This window comes from Canariomyces notabilis (genome assembly GCF_033297395.1).
Source record: "Canariomyces notabilis strain CBS 508.74 unplaced genomic scaffold N656scaffold_19, whole genome shotgun sequence".
NCBI lineage: Eukaryota > Fungi > Ascomycota > Sordariomycetes > Sordariales > Chaetomiaceae > Canariomyces > Canariomyces notabilis.
The window spans coordinates 138,308-155,111 of NW_027041841.1; the positions used below are offsets into that span (position 1 = coordinate 138,308).

At 55.4% G+C, this 16,804-nt stretch overlaps 6 protein-coding genes across 6 annotated transcripts; 2 read left to right on the plus strand and 4 right to left on the minus strand.

Annotated features, from left to right (window-relative positions):
• Positions 1-549: 549 nt before the first annotated feature.
• Positions 550-2,517, plus strand: N656DRAFT_809982 (Pkinase-domain-containing protein; the record flags this gene model as incomplete). The annotated part of the gene is made up of 6 exons (XM_064818362.1): positions 550-751; positions 835-876; positions 939-1,117; positions 1,194-1,388; positions 1,451-1,870; positions 1,940-2,517. 6 exons carry the CDS (start codon positions 550-552, stop codon positions 2,039-2,041), a joined length of 1,140 nt encoding a protein of 379 aa, XP_064668022.1. The 3' UTR covers positions 2,042-2,517.
• Positions 2,518-2,915: 398 nt separating this feature from the next.
• N656DRAFT_781652 (uncharacterized protein) lies at positions 2,916-6,015 on the minus strand. The gene has a single exon (XM_064815622.1). It carries the CDS (start codon positions 5,751-5,753, stop codon positions 2,925-2,927), a length of 2,829 nt encoding a protein of 942 aa, XP_064668023.1. The 5' UTR covers positions 5,754-6,015; the 3' UTR covers positions 2,916-2,924.
• On the minus strand, positions 6,016-7,502 carry N656DRAFT_781653 (V-snare-domain-containing protein). The gene is made up of 3 exons (XM_064815623.1): positions 6,695-7,502; positions 6,438-6,636; positions 6,016-6,378 (listed from the first exon to the last, which is right to left on the minus strand). Exons 1-3 carry the CDS (start codon positions 7,092-7,094, stop codon positions 6,291-6,293), a joined length of 687 nt encoding a protein of 228 aa, XP_064668024.1. The 5' UTR covers positions 7,095-7,502; the 3' UTR covers positions 6,016-6,290.
• Positions 7,503-7,520: 18 nt separating this feature from the next.
• N656DRAFT_206293 (APG6-domain-containing protein) lies at positions 7,521-9,721 on the plus strand. Its single transcript, XM_064808891.1, has 2 exons — positions 7,521-7,880; positions 7,953-9,721. The coding sequence occupies exons 1-2, from the start codon at positions 7,703-7,705 to the stop codon at positions 9,398-9,400; spliced, it is 1,626 nt and encodes a 541-aa protein (XP_064668025.1). The 5' UTR covers positions 7,521-7,702; the 3' UTR covers positions 9,401-9,721.
• A 91-nt stretch (positions 9,722-9,812) lies between these two features.
• Positions 9,813-12,651, minus strand: N656DRAFT_713589 (P-loop containing nucleoside triphosphate hydrolase protein; the record flags this gene model as incomplete). Its single annotated transcript, XM_064811901.1, has 5 exons — positions 9,813-10,304; positions 10,451-11,109; positions 11,186-11,510; positions 11,583-12,457; positions 12,525-12,651. 5 exons carry the CDS (start codon positions 12,649-12,651, stop codon positions 9,813-9,815), a joined length of 2,478 nt encoding a protein of 825 aa, XP_064668026.1.
• Positions 12,652-13,377: 726 nt separating this feature from the next.
• On the minus strand, positions 13,378-16,319 carry N656DRAFT_757296 (uncharacterized protein; the record flags this gene model as incomplete). The annotated part of the gene is made up of 4 exons (XM_064813145.1): positions 15,644-16,319; positions 14,788-15,525; positions 14,352-14,728; positions 13,378-14,293 (listed from the first exon to the last, which is right to left on the minus strand). Exons 1-4 carry the CDS (start codon positions 15,884-15,886, stop codon positions 13,378-13,380), a joined length of 2,274 nt encoding a protein of 757 aa, XP_064668027.1. The 5' UTR covers positions 15,887-16,319.
• Positions 16,320-16,804: the final 485 nt, after the last annotated feature.

The window sequence follows — 16,804 nt, forward strand, 5'->3', positions numbered from 1 at the left end:
TGAGGGCCCTCCCTGGTAATAATAAGCCATCGCATAATAATGGACTGGAGCAGGGTGCCATGGCCCATGATGCCGATGCAACGCGAGTTTGCGGTTTTGGAGTCAAAGCTGGCCGCTCATTGGCCGGGTTCATAGTGTGAGACAGGTGTGCCCAGCAGTCGCAGCCGGCGAGAGTTGGTGTTGACAGCTCCAAAAAAGCTCGACGCCTCAAGTCGTTACATGATAAAGAAATCATAAAATGCACTGAGTCTGCATCTGCCTAGAGTCACAAAGAAACATTGAAATTCCAGCACGCACTGATGATGGAATCAGACCCGTATGTAAAACGTTGTGCTACTGCAAGTCTGCAATGGCTCGGATGGATCTCGCGTCCTGAGGAGGATTGGAGTTGTTGCCAGTACAGAGGCTCGAGAGGTACCTGTAATCAAGGTAATCGGCTATAGATAAGGGTTCTTATCAGGTTACATCCCAGGATTGCCGGGTCCAGGAAAGCGCATCCACCGAATCCACCTGCTGCAGCCTGCAGTGGGCTAACGGTCGAAAAATACGATGCTGGGTGTGTGCCCCTCACTGTCCTGGCTGACAATCAATGCCCTCCTTTTCGAAGCGAAACCTCCCACTTGCAACGTCGATTCCTCGCTAGCAGGCCGCGCCCAACTCGGCGCCCCGGTCGCAAGGATGGCTCGCGTCTACGCCGACGTCAATCAAAACATGCCCCGTAGCTACTGGGACTATGACAGCGTTAATATCGGTGAGTCTATCCAGGCCCTTTCGTCGCTTCCCGCGCGCAGGCCCGCCGGAACAAGTCCACGTGCTGACCTTCGTTCGTTGCAGGCTGGGGCGTCCTGGAAAACTACGAGGTTGTTAGGAAGATCGGTTTGTCCTCTCCCCTTCTCGGTGAACCCCTTCAACTCGCTGACCGCTTTTGACCTGTCCAGGCCGCGGAAAGTACTCCGAGGTCTTCGAGGGCATCAATGTCGTCAACTACCAGAAATGCGTCATCAAGGTCCTCAAACCTGTTAAGAAGAAGAAGATAAAGCGTGAGATCAAGATTCTGCAAAATCTGGCCGGGGGGCCGAATATCGTTGCCCTCCTCGACGTGGTCCGGGACTCCCAGGTGCGCTGGTTCCCTTTCTTCCTCTCTGATCGGTCGGTTGTCCAGATCGCAGGACTGACTTGTCCCTCCGTCATAGAGCAAAACACCTTCCCTCATCTTCGAATACGTAAACAACACGGATTTCCGCAGCCTCTACCCAAAGTTCAACGACATCGACGTCCGCTATTACATCTACGAGCTGCTCAAGGCCCTGGACTTCTGTCACAGCAAAGGCATCATGCACCGCGATGTGAAACCTCACAACGTTATGATCGATCACGAGAACAGGAAGGCATGCACCTCCCTGTCCCTTTTCGCCCATCTCTCGAGAACCAAAACGCTAACCTATTCCAGTTGCGCCTCATCGACTGGGGCCTGGCCGAGTTCTACCACCCAGGAACCGAGTACAACGTCCGGGTGGCGTCGCGATACTTCAAAGGTCCCGAACTGCTTGTAGACTTCCAGGAGTACGACTACAGCCTGGACATGTGGAGTCTCGGCGCCATGTTCGCCTCCATGATCTTCCGCAAGGAGCCCTTCTTCCACGGCAACAGCAACGCCGACCAGCTGGTCAAGATCGCCAAGGTCCTCGGCACCGACGACCTGTTTGACTACCTCGACAAGTACGAGATTGAGCTCGACGCCCAGTACGACGACATCCTGGGCCGCTTCCAGAAGAAGCCCTGGCACAGCTTCGTCAATTCGGAGAACCAAAGGTTCGTCAGCAACGAGGCCATTGACTTTTTGGACAAGCTGCTCCGCTACGATCATGCGGTATGTTTCCGATCCCGTGTTCTGTTACGCTTGCTTTATTGAAACTGACCAATCCCCGCCCCCGCACAGGAACGCCTCACGGCAAAGGAGGCCATGGCTCACCCTTACTTTGCCCCGATCCGCGACGAGGCCACCCTGCAGCAGTACCTGGCGGGGGGCACGCAGTCTTAGGAGGCGAGCGGCTTCACCTGTGCGCCGCTCGCCTTACTGTTTCGCCGATATAACTAGGCCCCTCCTCACCTCTTTTTTTTTCAGCTTGCCTTGTGGTGCCGTCGCGGAGGTCGAGTTTACCGGGTACGGGGATCGTATCGTATCCTTTCCCTGAATGATATTCCCATGCAACAGCGGCGCGGACGTGATGTCTTATGGAAATGGAACGGTTTGCGTTGGGTGGTCCGGCAATTGCAGTAGCGTGTATTTTTCGGTCTTTTTATTGTTTTTCGCCTTATTCCATTCAGCAGTCTTCATGTGCTGGTATTTGTGTGCCTCGTGGTGTGAAAAATACTAGGAAAGCACATTGCATGGCATGATGTTGATGGGTCAGTGGAGGGATGGGAATGGTTAGGCTGGTCGGTCGGTTGGGTCACTCCTGGGATTACAGCCTGTGTGGTTAAGGGCTAGGCAGGCTAGCAAAGTACTACCTGTACTAGCCATACTCTACTCTCAGTGCCAGTTGCCCTTGTTGGAGCTCCGGTATTAAGACAAGATAAACAAGGACTGGGTAAGGCGGAGGGACTCCCAATACACGGGAAAGAAGCGTCCGGTTGTTTGTTTTGTTTTATTCTGGGTATCTTTTCCAACACCCTCTGTTGCCTCTGTGTTGTGACGACGTCACGCCCTCCATTTTTTGGAGCAAGGTTAGAATTGGGCCCGGTCGGCCATCAAAAAGGTATGCAGCGGCGGCAATCCCGCAAACCAAACTTCACCGGAGGCGTAGGGTACCGCTGGATGCTTAACATGTAAGTTATGTATGCATGTATGCTTATCTCCATCTGAGCTCGCCACCAAGCTGCCCGCATCGGGATCAAGCTCTGAACTACGCAGCCAACCAGGTTCATAAACAAGCGAAACAGAAAGGCTTCCCGCATACGAACCCGTCCTCCCCGCACCTGCGCATTGTGCCTCCAGGCGTCTGAACCAGCTCCCCCTCCTCCCCTCCGTCCCCCTCCACGCCAGTCCCTCTCGCCATTGGGTGAGGTGACCCCCGGGCAGTCGAACCTGGAACGCCTCCCTTGCGTGCCGGGGTGGACATTGTCGGGGTTGATACTGATTTCCTCTTCTTTCTCAGCGAACCTGACGACGACGACGCCGCCACCAGCGACAGGCGGACATGGTGAGCCGCGGGAGAGGAGCGAATCGCAATGTGGATCGGGGTCGCAGCAGGGCCGGCTGCTGAGCGTGGCGGGCGGGGCGTGATGATTAGCTCGTCGTCTTGGTCGTCGTCGTCTGAGATGAGTGAGAGGATGCTTTGTCTCTTCTTTTTCGTCGTTGCTGTTGTTGTCAAGGATGTTGACGACGAGCGGGTTGGTTGCTGTGGTCTTGAGGCCAGGGAGCGAGGGGTTTGTTTCGTCGGGGTTGATGGAGGTTGGTTGGGTATTGATGTGGATGTTGCTGTGAGTGCGGTTATGGCGGCGGCTGGGGGTTTGGATGAAGGGTCAGTCAGAGTTGGCGATCCTCGGTCCAAATTCCGAGAGGAGCCTGCAGAGTCGCAAGCTAGAGTTTCCAGGTCCTGGGCTGGTTCAGAAGTCGCCGAGCTTGGATCCCTTGGCTCTCGAATACCATGCGGGATTAGTGGGCTCTCTTGACTCCTTGATCTCCGGAGAGCAACAGGGGACGCTGCTCTGAAAGCTGCATTCCGCCCCCGCCTTTCACTAGGTGAGTTTTGCGCTTTCTGAGGCGGTATAATCTCATCTCTCTTGGTGTTTGTTTCTAGGTGCGCTGTTGTCGACGACACTTCCGCCTCCGGCTCGGGTATCGATGACTCGTCGGAGGGATGCATTGAGGTTCTCCTAGCCTGTGCTGGATCCAGTGCCCCGCCGGACGCAGAAGATTTGACGCCACTTTCCGCCGACTCCAGGCTTGGCTGCTGTTGCGCCTCTGATGACTGGACGGGAGAGCTCACAGAGGGCATCATGCCATCGTCTAGATTGGTACTTAGAGTGGGCGATGGAGCTCGTGCGGTAGCAGAGTGATGCGCATTCCAGGGCTTCTCAGCTACATTTGCCCCTTGAATATAGCGAGCCGTCGCATTCTGGGCTGTGTCCGGCATGTTTCCTGGGGCCCTGACATCGACCTTTGACTTGTGACGGGTCTTCTGCCTGGGTAACGTTGGCTCATCCTCGTCTGAAAAGGCATAGGCAGGATCTACGAAGTTTCTTGAAAAGACTTCGGCTGATGCTGCTCGGACCTGATCACCGCTCTCAGGAGTGGGATTTCTGTTCGAATCAGGCGGGCCTTTGCCTTGGGCATTGGAAACATTCGGCCATTCGTCAAGCCCGCCTTCGCTGATAATAGACCGCGGAATCCGAGGGGAATCTTCATCACTTGACTCAGGAATTATGTTCCGGAATGAGCGGCGATCGGCCTGGCTGCTCGCTTCTATTTCAACTCGCAGAGTCTGATTCCGCGGTTTTCTGGCTATTTTTCCTTCCGGACAGGATAGATTGAGGTAGATATCCGGATCCATGAGCTCAGGGAGAAGTCCAGAAGGGGCATAATGCGACAGCGGAGATTCCGCAACACCAACTTCGTGATTTTCTCCGTCCTGTGTCTTCCCTCGATCTTCACTTTCAGGGGTGGACGTATTGCCGGGCGTCAACCTCTCTGTGCGAGTTAATTCGGGTTCAATCGGGGTGTCTTTATCCCTAGCCTGAGCCTTTGAAACTGAATTCAGCCTCGTGAGGCTCACTTCCGAACGAGCATCCGACTGGGGAGCTGTAGACCTTCCTCTTGAAGGCTGCTCGCCGAGCGTCTTCTTAGGACCGTGATTCCTGCTCATCTTGGCGGCGCTCGAGTTCTGCTTAGAGCTCGTCACTGCAGCTCGTCTGTTCTTCACAGAGACCACCTGCTCAGATGGAGCACGAGGCAGGGACAGTCTCTTCTTTTTCGCAACCACCTCTCGGCTTTTACCATCGTGGCTGGCCGGACTCACGTCCAAAAGAACGTCATCCTCGTCCTCACCGCCAAGGTGAGGAGTGGCGTTAAGCAACGACCGCGCCTGCTTTTTTTTCGTGGGGGGAGCTTCTACGCTTTCTGAACCGTGTTGATTACCGAAAGAGGGCAGCGGCAACTCAGGGGCACTCCAGGTTGGGTCAATGGCAGGCGCTGTGAGAGGTCCACCATAATGAATGGGGGTACCGCCAAACGGCATCTGGGCCGGTTGCATCATAGTCGCTAGTCTTGGAGGATCGCCGAACAGAGGCGCTGTCGCAGGCCAGCCTCGGCCGTGAAGGGGTGAAGGCCCAGATACTTTGGGAGTTGAAGGCAGGGCTTTTCGTCCCAGGCTTCTAAGCCCAATGTCGGCCTTTCCCTGCGAGAGCATCTCTTCCTCATTCAGCGATTCGGCCTCAGATGTCGCGTCATCCTCGCTGCCCATCCGGGCATCCTTGAGTGACTGAATATGGCCATTGTTGACAACGATTTCGCCGGTTCTCAGGTCAATCTCATCGCCCACGCCAGTGAAATCCTTCTCATACTTTTCGAAAATGCGCTCGAATGCTGACTTTAGCTTGAAGGCAGCAAAAGCGCGTGAGCGCTCAAGCCGCAAGTTTGGATCTCGACGCGCATTCACTTCTTCTGGGTGTGAATTCAATTCGTCGGCCTCGGAATCATCCTCCTCGAGTAGAACAGGGCCAAATCGAGGGCGCTTGGCCGGCGGTTCCATGGCCGTGAAAGGTCCTTCTAGACATCACCTTTGCATTGTGGAGGCAGTTGAGGAACCTGAGAAAGTTGAGATGGAGGATGAGTGGCTGGTGAACTTAAGTTGTTTGCTACGGTACTATGTACCTGGGTTACAGTGCCCGCGACAACTGAATTGCACTGCGCTGCAGCCTGAGTGCCGTGTAATTACAGTGCGTCCTCCCCACAACACACAGTACGCGACACAGTTTCAAAAGATCAATCAAGTTTAGGAGGTTGGCGAGGGCAGCAGCACGGAGATACTGCAGCATATGTTGATGCATAGAAGAAAAGAAACCGTTATAAACTCTACGCTACCGAAGAATGTACTATGGTGAGTGCATTACGGCGTATCTTGAAACTGCCCGGCGTGTCCAGAATCTGGCTAGAATCCTTCATATCGACATGGTCCAAACCATCTGCCCGAAAAACGCAACCTCGTCTTACAGAACCCGGAACGCCCTTCTAACCCGTCGCCCAAAAAATTATCCTGCAACAGCAAACCGACCGAGGCCTAAGCGATTCATCTGAATTTGCTAAAGATAACAGCAATAATGAGCAATACCAGCACTGTTATTATGGCAATGGTGATCACCCGATTCGTAGCCATCCTTCAGAACGTCTTGTCAGCACAGCCATACCGTCTGGGGGGAACGAAAAAACCTCATACCTACGAGCGATCCCTTTGAGACTCTTCAGACTCCGATCAACGTAGCCCTCGCTCTCATAGAGGACCCGCGTTGTGTGGTCGATCGTCTCGCGCTGTTGCTGCAACTGCGCAAGCGTGCTGGCTCCAATCGCCTCTGTCTCGTGTGCTAACGCCTGGCTGGCCTTGAGACGTTGCGTACTGCGGTCCAGGCGTTCCGTCCCTGTATCGTGGTAAGCAATGCGCCCCCGAGTACACTCACCATGGGTCAGCAAACATACCCGATAACAACTGCTGTCTTTGCTCAAAGTGGGCATCAGCAGCCGAGGAGCCTGGATTGTCGCTGTATCGTGCGCCAAACAAGGCACTCCGATCATCTGCCAGAGTCCGCAGCTTGCGCTTGTATCCGTCAATATCGGTCTTGTAGTCTCGCAGCCGTCGGTTGATGGCGCCGCGCTGTGAGGAGGGCACATTCTGCTTCTCCATCTGCATCTGGTCCAGCAGCTCGCCCGTCTCTTCCAAGGCCCGCTCGGCCGCACTCAACGCGGCCTTCCTCGGCTCCCCCGACAACTCGGCTATCTGGTCAAGCTTCTGCACCAGGTCTGCTTGGACCAGTTGATATTCGGCTTCATAATGTTTGAAAAGCTCGGTGCCAGCGTCTGTGTCGAGCGGATTCGCCATTGTTGATAGCGCAAAATGATTCCGGGTTTCCGGGTGTTGCAGAGTAAGACAGTGAGCAGGAGTGGACAAAGAGCACTCGAGACGGCCGGAGGGAGTAGGGCGCTAGTAATCAAAGGCGAAGTCTATTGTGGCTGGCGTATCTGTGAATCAAACCACAGGCTGAGACACGCAAAGTTCGGGGTCCAAAGGAAGGGAGAGGCTGTGCGACGGCGATGGAGTCAAGCGTTCCGACGTTGGTGCTGAGGGATGATGGAAGTTGGCAGGTTCACGTTTGCGATTGCGTTGCCTGGAGTGCGAATGAAATGCGGCAAAGCTCAGACCAACTGGCACATGACGTTGAGACAGGGCAGGCACAACCGACAGGGTTCAGGTCCAGTGGCGGGAACTGCCAGTGCGGAAAGATGGGGCAGGCTGGCTGAAGCCTGCGCACTGTGAACAAGTCGGCCGGGGTCTTGAAGGTCGGCTGCAAGGGTGTTCTTCAACGGGCGGGCCCACTGGTAAGCCGCTGCGCCTGCACTCTGCAGTGGCCCAGCCGAGACTCTTGACAAGGTGACGTTAACTTCGGCAGGCTCCAGCCCGATACAGGAGCTCTCTAATATATAACTTCAATGCCTCAGATCCGAGCCGAATCATTTCGTCCCTCCGCTTGTGCCAACCAACGTTTAAAGGACAGCCAATACTCTGGGAGGGCTTCCCCAATCATGTACTGCCAGAAATGTCGTACCCCGCTTAAGCTCGACAGCTCGCTGGAGGACTTGAACCCGGCGGCTTATGATCTACTGGTCGGTAAGATTGTCGCCGAAGTCGTCGACGCATCGTCGCTACATTCCCTTGGACACCCTCAGCTAACTCTCGTAGCTACGCATTCTCAGCAACCCCCGAGGAAACCATCTACTCCTAGGACACTACACTCTCAGGACCGGACGAGGAAAGCGACATACGACCGAGCTGCTCGAAATGCCGCCCTGCCAACCTTCAAGAGACACAGCGCGCCTGGCAAAGCCGATGGCCATCTTCGCGACAACTCCATGTCCTTCGTACTCCTGACCGATTCCCAAATTGCCCCGTCTCACCTGCCATTGCCCAGGACCCAGAATGCCCAAGATGCTGCGCCGTCACCGGCGAGCGGCCTGGATGGCGCCGCCGAGGACGACGATGCGACCAAGTCGTACGAGATGGAGCGCATTACTAAACTGTTCGAGATACTCTCGGCGCGTTCCGACATAGATCACCCGGTTTGCGTCGAGTGCACCGAACTACTTCTCGAGGAACTACAGAAGAAGCTCGAGACCACGACACGAGAACGTGATGCGTACGTTGCGTTCCTCAAGGAAGCACAAAGCAACGCGCCGACCGACGAGGAACTACGAGCACGGGAGGAGACTCTTGAAAAAGCCCGAGTTGCCGAAGGAGCTGCAAGGGAAGAACTGCGCCAACTCGAGCAAGAAAAGGAGTCGCTAGACAAAGAGCTGCTTGCCCTAGAAGAAGAGAGCAGGCAGCTAGACGCAGAGGAAGAAGCCTTTTGGCGTGAACGCAACGCTTTTGCAAGTCGGCTGGCCGACTTCCAGAACGAGCGCGACAGCATCAACAGCAAATTTGACCACGACTCGCGGCAGCTCGAGAAGCTGCAGCGCAGCAACGTGTACAACGACACCTTCTGCATCAGCCACGACGGCACCTTTGCCACCATCAACGGCCTCCGCCTTGGCCGGCTGTCCAGCAAACCCGTAGATTGGCCCGAGATCAACGCAGCCTGGGGCCACGCCTTGCTCCTGCTCGTCACCGTCGCCGACAAGCTGGGCTACCGCTTCGAGGGCTACGAGCCGCAGCCGATGGGCTCGACCTCGCGAATCATACGCTACGACCAGCCCTCTCCATCGTCAAGTCGACTCGGAAGGGGTGGGGATGCACGAGACGCAGGCAGCAACAGCAACGCGACAGCAGGCCGTACCGCCCCGCCGCCACCGCCCAAACGCCATGTCCTCGAGCTCTTCTCAAGCGGCGACATGCCCCTCGGCCTGACCTTTATGCACCGCAAGTTTGACAACGCCATGACGGCGTTTCTGGAGCTCGTGCGGCAGCTGGGAGCGCACGTGCAGGCGCAGACGGCGGCCGAGGGCACGCCCCTGAGCCTGCCGTACCGCATCGAGGGCGACAAGATTGGGGATGTCAGCATCAAGCTTGGCATTGCGCAGGACGACGGCTGGACCAAGGCGTGCAAGCTGACGCTGACGTGCTGCAAGTTTTTGCTGGCGCACGCGAGCAACGTGAGCTCCGCGTCGAATGGCCGCGGTGCGGGGGCCTAATCCATATACAATTGCCCGAAAACTTGGCCTATGAGATTTTGCAGGACTCGTGACAGAAGCGTGGGTTTAGTTAGGGGTTTGCATTTGACGGTGGTTATATAGCGTGGCGTTGGTCGGCAGAGAATGATCACTTCAGAACTGGGGTAACAAACGCGGACGGATAAGAAACTGGGATTGCTGTCTGAGTGAAATGATTTCGCAAACTCAGACGGTAAATTATAGGAACTACCTCATCATCATTAGTAGCGAACATAGGACCATATAGAAATCCCATCCCACTCTAATTCCATAGAGCTTAGCTTCAAAGAAATATCGAAGGAGGCTGAGACTCGAACCATCCAATCCTCATGTGCTCTCTCCGACCTAACCGTTCAAATTCCTCCCGTCCCTAACTGAAAAACTCTCAAACTTCCTACCCCGACTCCTCCCCGGAACTCTCCTGCCCCAAGTCCCGGTTGACCTCCTGCTTTACCTCGTCCTCGTTCTCGTGCCCCTCCAATTCCTCATCACCAACCCGTTCACTTCTCGTCGCAGCAGCAGCACGAACGTGCAGACGGCCCTGACGCCGACCACGCCGACGACCGTCACCATCACCGGAGACATTGGGATTGGCGGCGCCTAAAAACTCCTTGAACCCGGCGCTCATACGCACAACAGCACGCAGGTGCCGGTCGGCCAGCACAACGGCGGACTCAAGCCCGGCCTCCTCGACGGCCTCGGCCTCGGCCAGGGCCACGGCCGTCTGCAGCGCGTTGCGGATCTCGCGGCCGTTCCACTCAAGCGCGTCCACCTCGGCCGACTCGAGGGCGTAGGTCTTGGTGGCCGGGGGGATGTAGACTTTTTGGGACGAGTCGCGTTCTTGTTTGGAGATAATATTGTTAGTTGAAAGGGGGAATGAGGCTGGCTTGGGTGTTGGTTTGAGGCCGGGGTGGGGGGGTTTGATGTAGGGCAACGGTTTGTACAACATTGTGACGTATGGTTGTCCAGGTCCTGACCGGGTTGAGAACGATGGGGAAACAGATAAAAGGGGTGACATAGGGATATGCAAACAAACAAACAAAAAGGGTGATCAAGACAGAATTCATGGAAACGGGGTAACTCACCCAGCCTCTCAAAATGCTGCATCCAAATCCTCTGCCTCTCACTAGTTCCCAGACGCTTATAGTGAAGCGCGACGTGAATCCTGCTGGTAAACGCATCATCAAACGCCTCGACTCTGTTGGTAGTCAGGAACAGAACCCCACGGTAATACTCGAGCGCCCGCAGGAAAATCGAGACCAATCCGTTCCTCCTTAAATCCCTCGTCCGCCGACGCTCGAGGTACACGTCGGCCTCGTCCAGCAGCACCAGGGCGCCGAACCGCTCGCCGAGCTTCAAAAAGTAGTTCAGCCATCTCTCCACCCCGTAGCTGTCCATGCTCGGGTTAATGTCCCCGCTCGTGAGGGCCATGAGGGGCCGGCGAGCAAGCTCGGCGGCGCACTCGGCCGTGCAGGTCTTGCCCACCCCTGGCGAGCCGTGCAGCAAAAAGATGCGGCCTTCGCCCTTGTTCTTGATGAAGTCGGACGGCCAGGGGTTGACCTTGCCGTCCAGGGAGGCGAATCGGCCAATCATGGCTGTGACGGTGAGCTTGATCTCTGGGTCGAGGACGAGGTATTTGAAGGCCTCCCGGTCGTGGGTGACGTCGGTGAGGTTGGCGATGCGGACGTGGCCTATTGTTTTTGGATTGCGTTTGGTTAGCATGCCTAAAATCAACAGGGGCAGGAAGATCTGGATGTTCAAACTCACCCCAGCGTCGTTCTCTGAGAATGAACGCCGGGATGGTCGGGCCCAACAGATGGAAATAGAGATTCTCGTTCGCGGGTGGGCTGTCGGTTTGGGGATCCAGATTGTCGAAGCCGGCCCAGGGCGAAGGCTCCATCGGGAGCCCTGCTTTGCTACAGGCTTTGCATGTACAGCAAGACTGAACCTGGGGCAGTGGAGGTTCCCCTAAATCCTCAGGTACAGTGCGTCGCATGGGAGAGCCGTCGCGGCGATGCACTGGTGGTGGCGGAAAGGCTCCGTCTCCGAAGCGCTCGAAGCCTTCGCAGTCCACAATAACCCGGCCGGTGATCTAAAATGCAAAACGAATGAGGTTAACAGCTGGTTCTGCTGCTGGACTTGGAGAGATTGAAGGGGAACTTACATTGGCAGCCTTCTTATCGCTCTTGAAGACCACCCGACCATCGTAATCTTTGTACGACGGCTGTTTTGCGAGATCCCAGAAAAGCCTGCCCAGTTTGATTTGCTCCTCAGCCACGGCGTCTTCGCCGCCAGGTATGAAGCGGGCTGGAATCACGGACAATGTGTGAATAAGCCTCTCGCCGTTCCACGGGTGTACAACAACTTTGGTGCTGGTTCTTTGCATTCGACCCTTCGAGAAGCATATGTTCCAGAGCCACACCTCGTACCCTGGCTGGGTGGCACCTTGTTGGTTGGCGATGTCTAGTTCACTGACTATAAAGGGGACCATCTGGCCGTCCTTTTCGTGGTAAACGATTTGCCCAGGCTCCAGGAGGAGCCAGAAGAGATCAAACGTTGCGGTCCCGCCGGCAGGGTTTGCCCAACGGCTGGTTTCCAAGGCCAGTTTCTGAGAATACATGTCCTCGAGGAAGGCCAGAAGCACATCTATGTGGCGCGAGGTGGTTGCTGCATATTCAGCATCGTGACAGGCAGGCTGGTCCAATTTGTAACGCTCCAGCGCCTTCCAGTGGTGGACCAGGACGCGAAACGGGGCCTCAATTTCGCAGTCATCTTGGATGATCTCAAAGCCTGGGTAGTAGCCGATGACAGCTTGCAGAGCAGCCCGCAAGTGACTAGAGCGAATCACCATCACAGTTGACGCCTTCGGAGGCGGTGGCATTCTCCCACGACTTCTGGACCTAGGATAGACACTAGATGGGCGCGATTGGCTCGCATAGACCGAGGTTAGTATCTCGATGACGGGCATCTTCTTGTCGCTGGTGCCATGGTTTTCCGGCTCCAAGAGAATGTGCCCCGGGGGCTTATCACTCTGACGGGCTTCAAAATGTCAGCTAGCTTCATTCTTAAAGCTCGTTGGCATGTCAGACTTGAGGAGAATACTGACTTCCAATGATTCTTCCGCCGCTGAGGTACTGTACAGTATACAGTACGTCAGGCACATCGTCGCCCTCGAGAACTGCTTTGCCCGGGATGTTCAAAAGCAGAGACTTGAGCCCGCGTCTGCTTGGCATGCGGCTGTCATCGTCAAGATCGACGATCGAGGCCTCGTCGTCGCTGCTGTGCTACTGCATGTTAGCAGCATGCTCACTGAACCCTGAAATCAGACGGGAGGACGTACCTCTGAGTGACTCATCGCGGGTATCGGGTACCTTTGGCAGTGCATGTACAAGCGTTCTATACTGAGTTTTCAGACGGAGCAAAGCTCTCAAGTTTGAGGGAAAGTGAGGAGGAGAGCCCTTGGCCAGAGGGAGCTCGGGGTCAAGAAATGCATATAAATACAAGGGGAGGAGGCATCGTGAGCAATTGCGCAGGGCTGCCTACTGAACATGCAGATTGCAAATAAGGGCAATCGTCTATCGGGGGACGATTGTTATAGGTCCAGCGATTGCTCCCCAAGGCAACAAGGATGCTGTACTGCGTGAGGTTGGTCATGGCAACCAGTCAAGACTGGACGCCGTTGTGAACGAGCACTCCGCGCCGAAGATGGAGAGGAGTCGGGTTGGTTGGTTTCCGGGTAGTCCTAGGCAGCTGCGGGGATGTCAGCGGGAACCTTGCGGCGGTATGCCTACACTGCATGTCAGCCCCTCCAACATCTGCCATCATGCTGGTATGGCTTTGGTACTTCGAGAGCAAACAAGCAACAGGCGCAACATCCAAAGGGTTAGTGCATCAGGGGAGTTGACGGGCGGTATACACCATGGGAAGTAGTCGCGTCGTGAATGTGGTTATGCTTGAAGCTATGTTGGTGAAGTGCTAGGCCCAAGACATAGAGATGCCATGGTGCTCGAGAGCGATATTCCCTGCCTCAACCTTTCGGCCTTTGCCTCCAGCCCGATTCCATACGTGGGCCAGTCGGAGCAAAAGGCCTGCTCGAGAGGCCCGTATATTAAATGACCCTCGTTGATCTCGACATAGCGCTTCAACAACTCGACGTCCTCGCGTCGCATATAGCTTGCTTGCAGACGCAGAACTGCCCTCGCAACGAAATGGGCCTGGCCTTGGTCGTGAATTCCTTTGAGGAGTAGTATCATGGTCGACCTGCGGAACTCGCGATATGCAGGGTCGGCTTCGGATTCAATCCCGGTCATGGTCATGTAATTGAGAGTCCCAAGAAAGTGGATGAGGAAGCTGTCGAATCCCTCGAAGCCGTGCCGCAGGTAGTAGAGCCGCATGAGCGTCTCGAGATGGGTTAGCGCCTCGATGTAGATGTCACGCGGTGTCTTCCCCAATCGTAACATCTTGTCGGCCTCGGTGTCTTCCAAAATGGGAGTGAAAATATCAACCAACATCGACTGGTAGTGCATATGAAGCTTGAGCTGGTGCGGCAGCACAATCTTCCTTGGCGTGAGAGGCTCCGGGAGATTATGTAGCCATGCTTGGAGTCTGTTGTAGAATCCAAAAATCTGGGGCAGCGACAGCCTTGCAATCGAGCGGGGACGCGAAAAGGTGAGCAGCAGAAACTCGGTGATTATGGTCCAGAAATCGGCTTGAGCCTTGAATACAAGACCATGGTAAGTTGGCAGGCGTGATTGGCCCAAGGGATACTTGATCCAGAGCTCGCCGTACCACTGCGGCTGCTCCACGGGGTCAGGGAGGGGTGTTTTGGGTGGCTCTTTTATGCTAGGGGGTCTCAAGTAGTGATAGCTGCCGAGACTAAAACGGCCGTCAGGGAGTGCCGGTCAGCAGATTTAGGGGAACTGCCAAACCTTACCTTTGCCAAATGAAGAGGCCCCAGGCTGTATATGTTCTGACACATTGAACCTCGGGGCTGTGATGGGCCAACGGGAGATCCAGGAGCTGTATTTCGTCTGCCAATTCTATAGCTCGGAGGGTATAGCGCCAGCCAATCTTGTCGGAGCCGTTGAGATCGTATACAAGGGTCAGAAGGAGTGCAGCCTGTATCGTCGTCAACATGCGGTGCTCCCACTGGCTTTTCCTGCGCTCCCAGTAGGGGTCACCGGGAATGCCAACTGGTTTTTCCAGTTCCGAGTCGATCTCAAAGAGCCTCTTGGATTCGGCAAGGAACTGATACCCTAGGTTTTTGGGGTTCCAGAACTCGGCACGGCCCTCAAGCCTACGGTGACAGAACTAGACGGGGTCATTAGTGACGACTCGAGTGATATATAACGTGGGTGGCGGGGACTCACACAGCCTATGCATAGTATAGCGTTGACTAGGAGCGGAGAGCAGAAGCGCTGCTGCTCTGTAGCCATGTCCTGGAGAAAGTAGTCCTTGTGAAAGAAGGTGAACCAGTCATACTCAAAGAGGAAGTAGTCGTGGAGGAGCTTCCGCATCAGAACGTCATCGCTGCTGACGTTTGTCCATCTTGACGGCCTCACCGAGTCCAGCCAGGGGTGGACGACGGTTGCCGAGAGGTAGGGCTTCAGGTAGGCATCCCGCAGACCGGCCCCATTGGCAATGCCGGTACCGTCGTCCACTTTCCTCCCACTTTCTAGAGCGGGCAACGATTGCTGTAGATGGCATGCTTGCAAACCCCGCAACGCACATTCGTAGACCTCAGAGTCCAAGTAGGGGTTATCGAATCGACGCAGGAAGGGCGGCATCTCGGGGAGGTAGGGGAACTCGTAGCGGTATCTTGTCTCAGGGACAAGGGCAAGCTGCACGAGGACGTCGCCGTAGTTGACATGGCGCAGGATGGAGCCGGCATCGGCGCCTCGCCGGATGCGTTGGAACACCTCCTCGGCCTCCTTCTCAGACCTCGTCTGAAGCACATCGTAGATTTGCTCAAAGGTGGACTTTTGGTTCTGCAGCTCGCTGTATTTGCGCTTCAAGGCCTGCGTGTGTGTTTCGGCCGCATTGGTGTCAAACTCGCAGGGCGTGCCTCGGTCGCGGCAAATTGAGCACTGTGGACGCGCGCCATCGCACTGAAGAGAACGAGACACAACCAGTTAGGCACCGGAACTGTCAAGACGGCCAATTCTCTTGCTAGAAAAAAAAGAATAAGATCAGAGAAGAGAAGAAGCAAAATGCAACGCTTCACACCTTTGATTTGCGTTTGCGGCACGCGCCACATGCCGCTGTTGTAGCTTGGCCCCTCTTCCTCCGAGCTGGAACGGGAGGCGTCTCGGTGCTGTTGCTGTTGGGGGCAGCAGAGGCGGCAGTCGTCGATCGAGATGCAGACCTCTCTCGGGCTGGTTTCACTTCATCGGCGCCGGCCGGCAGTAAACGCCGCAGTGGCCCTGCAAGCTGCCTGTCTGTAGGAGACGCCGACCTCGAGCTCAACATGGTAGCTAATCGATAATCGAGCAGGGCCCGAGCCCTTCGGGGGCGGTCAAGAGCGGAAATCACACCAGAGAACGAGTAGGAAGGTTTGCCGACGACGATGACAGCAACGGACCGGGCAGCAGCATTGTTCTGGCGAATCGCTGCAACAGTGCATCAGTGCATGATCCTTAGGATATTCCTTCGAACCTCCGTTTCCCGTTAAGTAAGCCTTGGATGCCACCAGGACGCCGTCCCATTTGGCAGCGAATCACAACCGGACTTCACTCCGCACCGCCTCTATTCGCTCGTGCCCAACGCGTGGGACCCTTATTACAGTAACCACTTTTGCACTTCCGCTGCAGTGCCCGCTTTTATAATTGGGGTATCCACATTGAGACATTAGATAACCTTTCCTGTTGACTGTAGAAGACGACGCCAAGTGGGCAAATGATTGATTTGATTGATCAGAAAGTTGTTGGATTGGGAAAGGGATGATACAGGCCTGGAATCCACTAAATATACCCTAGTGTATGCCCAGTGATGCCTGCTGTAGTTGTGTGCAACATTGACCGTCCATCCGCTTTCAAACTACCTGTATTGTAGCCCCGATCGCTACCAGGAGCCTCCTGCGTTTCTCCGTCAAGCGGTGCGCTGTTGGGCAACCTAACGCCTCCAACACGGCGTTCACTTGGAGTGCTAAGATATCAGCTTCTTGCTTCCTCCTCCTCTGCTTGGTGGGAGTCGAACGCTTGACCTCGTGGTTTCTACTTCTAGGTGCTAACTCTCTGCCACTTGTCTATACTATCCGGGGGGGTTGAAAGTATGGCAGTTGTTCTGGCCCATATACCAAGACTGCTACGAAGCACCTACCATAGCGCTCTAGGGGGGTAGTGCAAAATGATCACCGTTAGTATCATAGGGTTGCAAAATGGTTTTCAT

Bases quoted from the DNA above. Each gene is read 5' to 3' on its own strand.
- N656DRAFT_781652 (XM_064815622.1), bottom strand. From the start codon at position 5,753: ATGGAACCGCCGGCCAAGCGCCCTCGATTTGGCCCTGTTCTACTCGAG.
- N656DRAFT_781653 (XM_064815623.1), bottom strand. From the start codon at position 7,094: ATGGCGAATCCGCTCGACACAGACGCTGGCACCGAGCTTTTCAAACAT. The intron at 6,637-6,694 runs GTATGTTTGCTG...ACCACGATACAG, and splicing joins AAGACAGCAGTTGTTATCGG to GGACGGAACGCCTGGACCGC. The intron at 6,379-6,437 runs GTATGAGGTTTT...GACGTTCTGAAG, and splicing joins CTCAAAGGGATCGCTCGTAG to GATGGCTACGAATCGGGTGA.
- N656DRAFT_206293 (XM_064808891.1), top strand. From the start codon at position 7,703: ATGCCTCAGATCCGAGCCGAATCATTTCGTCCCTCCGCTTGTGCCAAC. The intron at 7,881-7,952 runs GTAAGATTGTCG...TAACTCTCGTAG, and splicing joins GGCTTATGATCTACTGGTCG to CTACGCATTCTCAGCAACCC.